Raw genomic sequence first — 13372 nt, 5'->3', positions numbered from 1 at the left:
AATTCTGCCTCTAGAGGTCTTACATGATCTCATTCAGCATTTATCTATCATCCATCCATCCATACATCATCCATCATCCATCCACCATCCATCCATCCATACATACATACATACATCCACCCACCCACCATCCATCCACCCAGCCATCCATCCATCCATACATCCATCCATCCACCCACCCATCCATCCATCCATCCATCCATCCATCCATCCACCCACCCACCCACCATCCATCCACCATCCATCCACCCATCCATCCATCCATCCACCCATCCACCCATCCATCCATCCATCCATCCACCCACCCACCCACCCACCCACCATCCACCCATTCATCCATCCACCCATCCATCCATCCATCCACCCACCCACCCACCCACCATCCATCCATCCATCCATACATCCATCCATCCATACATCCATCCACCCACCCACCCACCATCCACCCACCATCCATCCATCCATCCATACATCCATCCATCCATACATCCATCCACCCACCCACCCACCATCCATCCACCCATTCATCCATCCACCCATCCATCCATCCATCCACCCACCCACCCACCCACCCACCATCCACCCACCATCCATCCACCCATCCATCCATCCATCCACCCACCCACCCACCCACCCACCATCCACCCACCATCCATCCATACATCCATCCATCCATCCACCCACCCACCCACCATCCATCCACCATCCATCCACCCATCCATCCATCCATCCATACATCCATCCATCCATACATCCATCCATCCATCCACCCACCCACCCACCATCCACCCACCCACCATCCATCCACCCATCCACCCACCCACCATCCATCCACCCATCCATCCATCCACACATCCATCCATCCATCCACCCACCCACCCACCCACCATCCATCCATCCATCCATACATCCATCCATCCATACATCCATCCACCCACCCACCCACCATCCACCCACCATCCATCCATCCATCCATACATCCATCCATCCATACATCCATCCACCCACCCACCCACCATCCATCCACCCATTCATCCATCCACCCATCCATCCATCCATCCACCCACCCACCCACCCACCCACCATCCACCCACCATCCATCCATACATCCATACATCCATCCATCCACCCACCCACCATCCATCCACCCATCCACCCATCCATCCATCCATCCATCCATCCACCCACCCACCCACCATCCATCCACCATCCATCCACCCATCCATCCATCCATCCATACATCCATCCATCCATACATCCATCCACCCACCCACCCACCATCCATCCACCCATTCATCCATCCACCCATCCATCCATCCATCCACCCACCCACCCACCCACCCACCATCCACCCACCATCCATCCACCCATCCATCCATCCATCCATCCACCCACCCACCCACCCACCCACCATCCACCCACCATCCATCCATACATCCATCCATCCATCCACCCACCCACCCACCATCCACCCACCCACCATCCATCCACCCATCCACACATCCATCCATCCATCCATACATACATACATACATCCCCCCACCCAGCCACCCACCATCCATCCCTTCATCCCACCATCTAACAAAAAAACCACTGATGCCATGTCTCTGCCACAGATGCTTTTTGTTGTTGGCTATACAGAGGTGCATATCAGGTGTGTGTGGGCGGGTGAATTTGGGTTCCTCACTGAAGCAGGGCGGTCTGGAGTCATAGCTGTTGCAGTAAATATCTTGCCTCTGATTTCCCTATCACTCCTGCATCTCCTCATCTATTGAACCAGTCTCCATCCTTTTGTCACTTGTAGTCCCTTTGACTCATATTTTCCCTTCCACCTCCCTATGTGAAATTTTGCTCTCAGTCTGAGCTATCTTTGCTGGGCATGTTGGCAAGATCCAAGGATAAATTTGGGGGCCAAGGGGTCTGGCATGGCTGTGGTTTTTCAGGGAAGATCAGAACCATCCTCAGAAGCCAGACCATGGAGAAGATGGGAGGAGACTTTCCAGAACAAACCTCCCTGAGTTACGGGTGAGGGTTACAGTAATACGTTTCCCCCTTGTCTCCTGAATGTTATGAACCATGTTACCCTCCCCTGGGTTAGTCCTGGTGCTGAAAGGGATTTTCTCTTTTGTATTTAAGCCTTGCTTATTTGAGTTAGGTCTCTTTGATGGTAAGTGAAAGATACTTCTGTGCCGGTAACAGTAGTAGTAGAAGAACGCAGGGAGTCCGATAGCTCCGGGACTTGAAATATCACTGTCTCAACCACCAGGGAGAGAGAAGTTCCCTTCTCAGTTAGTGCCAAGTCCAGAATCCCAGGGAAGGGTTCCGCTTAGGTTAAGGGCCCAGCTGTGGCCAGGGGAGTGAGGTCACAGAGGCAACGCTTGCTTCTGTAGTAGCCAGGGGAGTGGTGGTGAAGGCTCCCACCAAAGACGGTGGGTGAGCTGGGTTGGGGAAATATTTTTCCAATAACAATTTGTTCAGAATGCTCACTTGGGGGAGAGTCTGGAGATACTGGTCAGGGCCTGTGCTCCCCAGGTGCTCAGTTTGACCTGAGAACGTCGAGTCGGGTTTGGTACGCATCTCCAGGCTCTGACACTTGTGTTCGTTGCCTCAGACCCCAAAGACCACAGTGACCACAAAGGGGCTTAGGGCTGGTGGCCTAGAGTTTGTGGTGCTCATGGTCTGAAAGGGACAGACTGCGTCCCAGTCTAGGCCTTCCTTATCCCCTGCTGCCTGTCTTTAAGGAGACGCGGTAGAGCAGAATCTGCAGTTCCTGATGTCATTACTGAGTGAGGTTCAAATCTCTCTCTAGTGTTACGAAGTCAGGACTAAATCAGAACTTGGACAAGGCACGGGAGCTCTTCAGCCTCGGTTTCCTTGTCTATGAAATAGGGACAACATTTTCCCTTTATGAGGGTAAGGTACAATTGACACCACTGTCTCAAACTTGAGGGAGTATCAGAGCCACCTGCAAGCCTTATTACTGGGACCTGCCCCCAGAGTTTCTGACTCAATGGGTCTAGAGTGGGGCCTCCCAAAATTTGTATTTTTTTTTTTTTTTTAAGGGTAGCACTAGGATTTATTGAACTGTGCCTTAGTACAGGCACGGGGGCTTGCTCATGGTGCTCTTGATGTATAAAGCCCGGACGTTCTGCCAATTCTTCTTGAGCAAGGACACCAGGAAATCGACCGCTAAGTGGATGTTGTACACAAACTCGTCATCTGTCATCTTCACATGGCCAACAGCCACTGCCAGACACAGCACCTTCTTCATGTGGAATTTGATGGTGGACTTCACTTCATCCACTTTGGCCACCATGTTTTCATTGTGGGTCAGCAAGGAAGGGAACTTGCCAGCCTTATTCAGGCCTGGGCCCAGGATTCGTGGGATCTGCTTGATCAGAGATTCTGAAGCCAAAAAGGCATCATACTTCTTGGCCAACTTCTTGACTAATTTCTCACTCTTGTTGAGTTTCTTCAGCACCTCAATATCCATGTGGGGAATATCCACTGCCTTGGCCTCATCACGGTGCTGCTGATCCCCCAAAACACATACGGAGAACTTGGGGCGGGGAGTGGACTTAAGCCTGACGGTGCCCGAGAAGCGTTTGTCCTTCTGAGGGTCATAGTTCTTCAGACTGATCTGCAGCTCCACCGTCTCCAAAAACTTCCGGCGCTTGCGCTGGTTCCCGTGCAGGACTTCCCACACCGCCTCGTACAGGGTGTCGCGGGAGACTTTGCTGCTCATGGTTCTTCGCGCCGCAGTACCCAAAATTTGTATTTTTAACAAGCTCCCAGTGATGCTGATGCTGCTCATTGGGGATCACGCTTTGAGAACCACAGGTCTACATTTACAGTGTTCTCAACTAAGGGCAATTCTGCTCCCCTTCTCCCCCCACCCTCACCCCAACCAGGGAACATTTGGCAATATCTGGAGATAATTTGGTTGTCATGATTGGGTGAGGGGCTGCTATTGACATCTCATGGGTAGATACAATGCACAGGACAGCTCCCCCACAACAAAGAATTATCCAGCCCAGGGCATCTGGGTGGCTCAGTCGGTTAAGTGTCCTAACTTTTAATTTTGGCTCAGGTCATGATCACAGGATCCTGGAATTGAGCTCTGCGTTGGGTTCTGCATTCAGTACGGAATCTGCTTGAGATTCTTTCCCTCTCCCTCTGTACCTCCTCTGTCTCTCAAATACATACATACATACATAAGTCTTAAAAAAAAAAAAAGAACTATCCAACCCCAAATGTCAGCAGTGCCGAGGTTGAAATTCCCTGTTCTAGAATAAGACCCTGGTCCTACTTCTACTTCACAGCTCTGCTACCCTGGCAAAGTCACTTCATTTTTCTGAGCCTTGTGATCACACGGAATTACTTCCGAGACCCTTTGTAGCTCTGATGTTCAACAACTTTATTTAACAAGCATTTATGGTGTACCAACTGCATGTAAACCATGGTAGCATCTCAGGTAAGGTACATCTCCTATAGGAGATCGCCATGGTGGCATCTCCTGGTAAGGTACTTCTCCCATATGAGATCACAGAGTTGGCAAACACTTTGACAATGTGCTTGTGTTTCATGTCATAAGGTGTAAAGCTTGCTTTTACAATCCTGCATAAATAGTACTATGTTTCTTTCCCTGTCCTTGGTGGAATTTAGAAAAACCATGCCACAGCACCATAGCTGTTTATTTCTGTTGATGTGTCATCATTGCGTGTACTAATGAGTGCTTTTGGGGCACAAGCCTGCTAGTTGGTGATGGTAACTATGGGCATATGTGCAAACCACTGCAACTAACTTTTTCACACTTGGTTAATTGAAGGCAACCTTTTGTTTGAGAATTAATAAAATATTCATTGCAATTAGTTCTGGTCTACAATACATTGTTAACTAACAGTAGCTCTCAGTGACAAGCTGATTGAGGTAGAAAGTGCGGAGATACTGTAAGAGTGGAACAGGCAAGAGCCTTCCTCGGGTAAATGTTTGACTGTAAATGTTTGACTGTTGTCCTTGGATTCTAAGCAGCTGTTGTGGAAAAAAGGGCGTCTCAGCTGGGGTGACCAACTGATCCCAGTTTGCTTGGGATCTCCCTGGTTTTAATGCTGAAAGTTTTGTGTCTCAGGAAACCCCCCGTGCCTGGGTACACCTAGATGGTTGGTCACCCAGGGGAAACTGAAGGATTCACAGGTAAAGGGGGACGATGATGGAGAGGACACATAGTGAGAGGGATAGCTTGTGCAAAGGATCCAGTGAAAGTTAAAAAGTTCACAATATAGTCAAGGTAGCCTAGTAATGCTTCTGGGGATGGCTGGCAAGCCTTGGTATTTCTTGGCTTACAGCTACATTCTGCCTCTGCCTTCACATGACTTTCTCCCCTTGTGTGTCTGTGTCTTTTTTTTTTTTTTTAAGATTTTATTTATTCATTAGAGAGAGAGAGAGAGAGCACACAAGCAGGGGGAGAGGCAGAGGGAGAGGGAGAAACAGACTCCCCGCTGAGCTGGGAGCATGACGTGGGGCTCGATCCCAGGACCTGGAGATCGTGACCTGAGTTGAAGTCAGACGCTTACCATCTGAGCCACCCAGGCGCCCCCTATGTGTCTGTGTCTTTGTGTCCTTTCTCTTATAAGGACACCAGTCCTATTGGATTAAGAACCCACCCTACTCCAGTATGACCTCATCTAACTAATTACATCTGCAATGACCCTATTTCCAAATAAAATCACATTCTTAAGTATTGGGGATTAGGACTTCAACATATCTTTTGTGTGTGCGGGGCGGGGGGACACAATTCAATCCATAACAACTGTCTAGAGACGTAAGTTCCTTGCCATGTGGACCTGTTTGTGGGGTACCTTTCAGCATGGCAATTGGCTTCTCTTAGAGACAGCAAGGGAGAAAATGAGAGAAAGCCAGCAAGTTGGAAGTCTCAGTCTTTTTATAACCTAATGTCAGAAGCAATGACCCTTCACTTTTACTATATTAGAATCGAGTCACTAGGTCTAGCCCACCCTCAAAGGGAGGAGATCACACAAGGGCCTGAATACCAAGAGGTGGGGTCATTGGGGGCCATCTTAGAGGGTGCCTATCATACCCACCAAGAAGCAAGTTTGCTAGTTATTCATCAGATCCTATTTTTACTGGTTGAAAGCTGCCCCAAGGAGGTTTACCCGGGTTTAGTCCTGGAAGTCCTGCTTCCTGGGACACACCTCAGTCCTGGGCAAACCAGGACAGTGGGTCACCCCGACACGAACAAAATCTTCTGGCAGGTCACAGTTGAATCAAGAAATAATGACATGCTAATATCTGATGAGATGTTACAAGATTGTATACCTGGATCTAAAATACCAACAGCTGAAATGCATAGAGAGGATGTGGCTTACAATTACCCATGGAAAAGAAATCAGGGGCTTTCTTTTATTCTGAGCTCAATTAGTGTCAACACTTTGATGTGGCCCTCTAAAATCCAAATTCTACAGAGGCATTAATGAAAGCATTGCTAAAGGAACAAAATTCACAACAGTAGGCAAAAGCTAGGACCATAAGCTGATCTGTTGTCAAAATCTAGGAGGACTCTGTACTGATTTGAGAGGATAAGGTGGGGTTAGAGAAAAATACGTTCTCAGCATGCCAAAGGGACAGGCGAAGAGATAACACCAGTTGTCATAGGCAGGCAAAGGGACAAAGGGCACAGGAGTCTGATTTTATATACAAATTCTTCAGCTTATTAAGAGAAGATGTTCTCAGGAGCATCTTGGTGGCTCAGTTGGTTAAGCGTCTGCCTTCGGCTCAGGTCATGATCCTGGGGTCCTGGGGTGAGCCCCGCTTCGGGCTCCCTGCTCAGTGGGGAGCCTGCTTCTCCCTCTCCCTCTGTTGCTCCCCCTGCTTGTGCTCCCTCTCAAATAAATAAGTAAAATCTTTAAAAAAAAAAGAAAAGAAAAGATGTTCTCACGGTAAATGTCTGAGACCCACTAGCAGCATCCATGTTGCTACGGTGATGCCATTGGTCTATCAGAGGGAGGGTAGGCCACTTTCTGTAGTTGTCTACCAAAGGGGTCCTGGGACATAGGGTCTTTGGGCATTTTGTTTTTTTCTGGTGTGACTTTTCCAGATGTCACTGCTTTGGAAAGTGGATCTTAAATTTGAGAATGATAATCATCTAGAAGACTTGTTAAAGCACAGGTGGCCGGGCCCTACCTCCAGTTTCTGACTCAGTAGGTCTGGGGTGGGGCCCGAGAATTGGCTTTCCTAGCAAGATAGCAGGTGATGCTTTGCTGCTGCCCCAGGAACCACTGACTCAGGGCAGCGTGGCCCAGAGCTAACTTGCAATTATATTGAAGGAAGTTAAAACTTAATTTTTCATTCTATATTCCTAATTATCTCCTAACTCTGTCCTCACCACTGTGTGTGTGTGCATGTGTGTGAGTTTATCCCCATTTCTGACATGTCGTAGTGAAGAGGCTCCCTATTATAGTCATCTAATTGTTAGACTTCTCCCACCAACCTAGCATTCTCAATGCTAACATGATGTTAGAAGTTTTTGCCTCCTTATGATATCTTATCCAGCCTCAAAACTCCCACCAGGAGAAGTAAGCAGTATGGATTTTTACCTAAACCCTGGCTGCACATTAGAACTCCTTGGAATTTAAAAATTCCAGTGTGGACCTCAACTCAAATGAATTAAATCAGGACTTCTGCCTGAGGGGGGCGGGCAGGGAAGAGGGGCATTGCCAGTTTAAAAAAGCTTTCTTAGGTGATTATCATGATGTGATAAAACCAGGACTGTGAACACGAATCTTATCCTTTTTCTCAGAGGTGGTAATAGATCCTAAGCATAGACAATTCAAGGCCAATGGTCTTCAACCTTGGCTACACATTAGGATTACCTGGGGAGCTTTTAAAACTCAAATTCTCAGCAGCACCTGGCCCAGATAACTCAGAATTTCAGGGGACAGGGTCATCAGTACTTTTTAATATTCCTCAGGTGATTTCACTGTGCCCCAAAGTTGGGAACCGTGGCCTAGAAGTATCCTGCATAGGACCTGTCACGGTTCCAGGCCTTGGCAGGGGTTGTCATATGCTTGGCTTAGGGCACAGGAAACATAAGGTCTGGTCCCAGCATCAAGGGGCCCCTTCTCTGAGCTCAGAGATACCAGCATAGCCCAGCAGTGGCGGCTCCTCAGAGGGCTGATTTTCAGCTGTGCAGAGCCCTTCCTCCAAACTTCTAAGTTTTAATAACACCAACTTCTTCCCTTTGTTTCCCCAGGCCTCGGCGTGGTAGTTGTTCCGTGTAGTTGCTAGGTCTATAATATTCTCTTTTTGCCTTTTCAAGTACCTAGTTAGTCCTTTTACACCAGTTAACAATTGTTTACATTAAGTTACTTAAAACAAGGGGCATGGCTTTATTTATTTATTTATTTATTTATTTATTTATTTATTTATTTTTATGTTCAGTTAGCCACTACATAGCACACCATTAGTTTTTGATGTAGTGTTCAGTGATTCATTAGTTACGTGTAACACCCAGTGCACATCACAACACGTGCCCTCCTTAATACCGATCACCTATTACCCCATTCTGCCACCCCCCTTCCCCTCTGAAACCCTCAGTTTGTTTCCCAGGGTCCATAGTCTCTCATGGTTCATCTCCCTGTCTGATTTCTCCGTCTTCAGATTTCCCTCCCTTCTCCTATGGTCCTCCATGCTATTGCTTATGTTCCACATATGAGTGAAACCATATGATAATTGTCTTTCTCCGCTTGACTTACTTCACTTAGCATAATCCCCTCCAGTTTCATCCATGTTGATACAAATGGTGGGCATTCATCCTTTCTGATGGCTTAATAATACTCCATGGTATATATGGACCACATCTTTTTTTTTTAAGATTTATTTATTATTTATTCATGAGAGACAGAGAGGGAGAGAGGCAGAGCAAGAAGTAGGCTCCCCAAGGAGCAGGGAGCCTGATGCGGAACTCGATCCCAGGACCCTGGGATCATGACCCAAGCCGAAGGCAGACACTTAACCATCTGAGCCACCCAGGCTCCCTGTACCACATCTTCTTTATCCATTCATCTGTTGAAGGGTATCTCAGCTCCTTCCACAGTTTGGCTATTGTGGACATTGCTGCTGTGAACATTGGGGTGCATGTGCCCCTTCTTTTCACTACATCTGTATCTTTGGGGTAAGTACCTTGTAGTGCAATTGCTGGGTCAATCGGGTAGTTCTATTTTTAGTTTCTTCCTCTTTTTTTTACAGATTTTATTTATTTATTTGACAGAGAGAGACACAGCGAGAGAGGGAACACAAGCAGGGGGAGTGGGAGAGGGAGAAGCAGACTTCCTGCCAAGCAGGGGGCCTGATGTGGGGCTTGATCCCAGGACCCTGGGATCATGACCTGAGCCGAAAGCAGACGCTTAATGACTGAGCCACCCAGGCGCCCCTATTTTTAGCTTCTTGAGGAACCTCCATACTGTTTTCCAGAGTGGCTGCACCAGCTTGCATTCCCACCAACGGTGTAAGAGGGCTCCCCTTTCTCCACATCCTCGCCAACATTTGTTCTTTTCTGTTTTGTTAATTTTTGCCATTCTAACTGGTGTAAGGTGGTATCTCATTGTGGTTTTGATTTGTATTTCCCTGATGGGTAGTGATGTTGAGCCTTTTTTCATGTGTCTGTTAGCCATTTGTATGTCTTCTTTGGAGAAGTGTCTGTTCATGTCTTCTGCCCATTTTTTGATTGGGTTATTTGTTTTTTTGAGTGTTGAGTTTGAGAAGTTCTTTTATTTCTTTAAGATTTTATTTATTTACTTGAGAGCTAGAGAGATAGCGAGAGAGAGCATGAGCAGGGGCAGGGGAGAGGGAGAAGCAGGCTCCCCGCTGAGCAGGGAGCCTGAAGCGGGGCTCGATCCCAGGACCCCAAGATCATGACCCGAGCAGAAGGCAGATGCTTAACCAACTGAGCCATCCAGGCACCCCGTGTTTGAGAAGTTCTTTATAGATCTTGGATGTCAGCCTTTTATCTGTAATGTCATTTGCAAATATCTTCTCCCATTCTGTGGGTTGCCTCTTAGTTTTGTTGACTGTTTCCTTTGCTGTGCAGAAGCTTTTTATCTTGATGAAGTCCCAAAAGTTCATTTTTGCTTTTGTTTCCCTTGCCTCTGGTGACGTGTCTTGAAAGAAGTTGCTGTGTCCGATGTCAAAAAGCTTACTGCCTATGTTCTCCTCTAGGATTTTGATGGATTCCTGTCTCACATTGAGGTCTTTCATCCATTTTGAGTTTATCTTTGTGTAATGGGTGTGGTTCTTGTCTCCAGACCTGATCCCAACCCACACACTGAGATCTGGAGAAGGAAGTCTACAGCTGACATAGGGACATTTGTGCTCGTGGACATCAGGAAATAGAGTAAGTGTCTTAGAAACAATAATCAAAGAGGAAATAGAAGAAAACATTCTGAAAGCAAAGGTAGACAGATATTTTCAGCTCAAAAAAGGTTGCCAAGTAAACTGAATGAGGATAAAAAAAAAAAAACACTAATAGACACATACTGGGATGAAACATTTGCATTTCGGGGATAAAGAAAAACTCCGATGAAGATTCAGGCAGAAGAAGCAGGCAGTCTTCAAAGAAAATAAAAATCAGATGGCCTTAGCTCTTCAACTCTGATGTTGGTTTCCAGAATCCAGAAGAAGATGAAGCACTGAAAGCAACTGAAAGAAAAAAAGATGGTCCCGGAAATGCCCCATGGCAGTGGGTATTTACATGTGACTCATATATGCAAGGGTTTAGGAAATATATCATCAGAATATCCTTGTTGGGGGTGGGAAGGGAGTGGGAAGCAAATACTTGAAAATGTGCTTCGGTCAACCAGGAGTTGAAACAAAGAACTTGAAAGAAAAGCATCTAGTATATTCCTGGAAAGGAAAGCTGTTGCGTCGTATGGTGGCAATGCTCTGTAACTATTTCTATGTAAAATAAAATTAATTGACCATGGAACAATTATGAAATTTTTATAATTTTATAAAATTTTATTTTATTTTATTTATTTTTATTTTTTTAAGATTTTATTTATTTGTTTGTCAGAGAGAGAGAGACAGAACACAAGCAGGGGGAGAGGCAGGCAGAGGGAGAAGCCCGATGAGAGACTCGATCCCAGGACACTGGGATCATGACCTGAGCCGAAGGCAGACGTTCAACCGACTGAGCCACTCGGGTGCCCCAAATACGTTTTTACAAGAATGTAGCTATTAGGGGCGCCTGGATGGCTCAGATGGTTGGGCGTCTGCCTTTGGCTCAGGTCATGATCCCAGGGTCCTGGGATTGAGTCCCACATCAGGCTCCCTGCTTGGCGGGGCGTCTGCTTCTCCCTCTGACCCTCCCCGCTCTCATGCTCTCTCTCATTCTCTCTCTCTAATAAATAAATAAAAATCTTGAAAAAAAAATCACCGGCAGAACTAAAAACATTCTGTTTATCAAATTAGCAGGAGGTAGGAAAAATTAGAGAATGCGTCTTAGTCTGTTCAGGCTGCTACGACAAAATGCCACAGACTGGTGGCTTGTAAACAACAGACATTTATTTCTTACAGTTCTGAAGGTGGGAGTCAGAGATCAGGGTGCCAACAGGGTTGGGTTCTGGTGAGGAGCGTCTTCTGGGTTGCAGAGGGCAGACTTCTCGCTGTGTCCTCACATGGTGGCAGGGAGTCTCTTTTATCAGGGTCCCCGGGGGCTCTACCCTCCTGACTTAAGCATCTCCTGAAGGCCCTGTCTCTTAAAGCCATCACATCGGGCATTAGGATTTCAATATTTGAACTTTGAGGGGACACAAACATTCAGGCCACAGCAAACTAAAAATATTCTGTTTACCAAATTAGCAGAAGGTAGGAAAAAGGAGGAAAAAAGAGATACAACAGAAGCATAGGAAATATAAAACACAAAAATGGAATTAAGACCAAAGATATCTGTTACAAAAGTACATATAAATTAAAAAAAATTCTATCCATTAAAAGAAAATGACTCTCAGATTGGGTAAATTCAACCCAAATCTGACTATACATGGCACATACCCAAAATTAAATAATTAAGGCAGAATAATCATAGATACACCAACCAAATGCAGACAAAAAGAAGGCAGGGGTCATAACACTGCTATCAGAAAAAGGGGAATTCGGGGTTCCTGGGGGCTCAGTCAGTGAAGTATCCGACTCTTGATTTTGGCTCAGGTTATGATCTCAGGGTTGCAAGACGGAGCCCCACATCAGTGGGGTGATGGATGTGGAGCCTGCTTAAGATTCTCTCTCTCCCTCCCTCTGCCCTGGTTAATCCCCGCTTGCCCTCTCTCTCTCTCTCAAAAAAAAAAGGGGGGGGTTGGAATTCAAGGTAGACATTATTCAGTGAGACTAACTGAGGTCACTTGACAAACTGATGGAGGGTTTAATCCACAACCGAGATATAACAGCTATGGATGTAATGTAACTTATATACAGAAACTAAGTTGCACATGCCAACCAGAAATTGACAGAAAAGCGATTATTGAGAAACTTGAAAGTGTTCTTTTAATTCTTTTTTTTTTAAGATTTTATTTATTTGACAGAGAGAGACACAGCAAGAGAGGGAACACAAGCAGGGGGAGCGGGAGAGGGAGAAGCAGGCTTCCCGCGGAGCAGGGAGCCCAACAAGGGGCTTGATACCAGGACCCTGGGACCATGATCTGAGCCGAAAGCAGATGCTTAACGACTGAGCCACCCAGGAGTCCCTGTTCTTTTAATTCTTGACAGATCATATTGATGACAATATAAATTAGACTACTGAGAGGTTTTAAATAACAGAATCACTTGAACGATGTGCATGAAGACTAAAGCCCTGTCTCCCTTAGGTTCTGGAAGGGGGGTTCAAGTGTCTTACTCTCAGGTCCTTCGTTGTCCTTTGTAAGCTGGATCCTGGGGTGAAAAAGGGAGTAAATCTGCAGCTGATGGGAAAGGACGGGTTTGGAATCCCTCAGGCCTGGACTTCTGACTCGGCATCAGGACTAACGGCTGTGCAACCTTGGACAAGACACTTCACCTCTCTGAGCCTCAGTCTCTCCAGCTATGAAATCTGTAGTATTCCTTCCTCTTACAGAGTTCTGGTAAAAAATTAAACGAGTCCCTCTCTAGGGAATGGGCAGTGCTTGACCACAAGCACTATGTATGTTCTTGCAGGATGGCAAACAGCTGGCAGAGTGCGAACTCAATTATGTAATGATCACAGAGCTACACATCCATATATGTATAGCAGGGTTTCTCTGTCTTGGTACTACTGACATTTGAGTTGGAAAATTCTTTGCGTGGGGTGGGGGGACTGTCCTGTGCATTGTAGGTTGTTTAGCAGCAT

The 13372-nt window shown here is 46.4% G+C and overlaps 1 protein-coding gene across 1 annotated transcript; it reads right to left on the bottom strand.

Annotated features, from left to right (window-relative positions):
• Positions 1-3091: 3091 nt before the first annotated feature.
• Positions 3092-3755, bottom strand: LOC113938062 (60S ribosomal protein L10a-like). Its single transcript, XM_035728968.1, has one exon. The coding sequence runs from the start codon at positions 3743-3745 to the stop codon at positions 3092-3094; it is 654 nt and encodes a 217-aa protein (XP_035584861.1). The 5' UTR covers positions 3746-3755.
• Between the last annotated feature and the right edge of the window lie 9617 nt (positions 3756-13372).

The sequence above is a fragment of the Zalophus californianus genome, chromosome 8 (assembly GCF_009762305.2).
Source record: "Zalophus californianus isolate mZalCal1 chromosome 8, mZalCal1.pri.v2, whole genome shotgun sequence".
NCBI classification, from domain to species: domain Eukaryota; kingdom Metazoa; phylum Chordata; class Mammalia; order Carnivora; family Otariidae; genus Zalophus; species Zalophus californianus.
This window is presented reverse-complemented; position numbering and strand designations above follow the sequence as displayed.

Excerpts from the sequence above, each read along its gene's own strand:
- LOC113938062 (XM_035728968.1), bottom strand. The coding sequence starts at position 3,745 with ATGAGCAGCAAAGTCTCCCGCGACACCCTGTACGAGGCGGTGTGGGAA.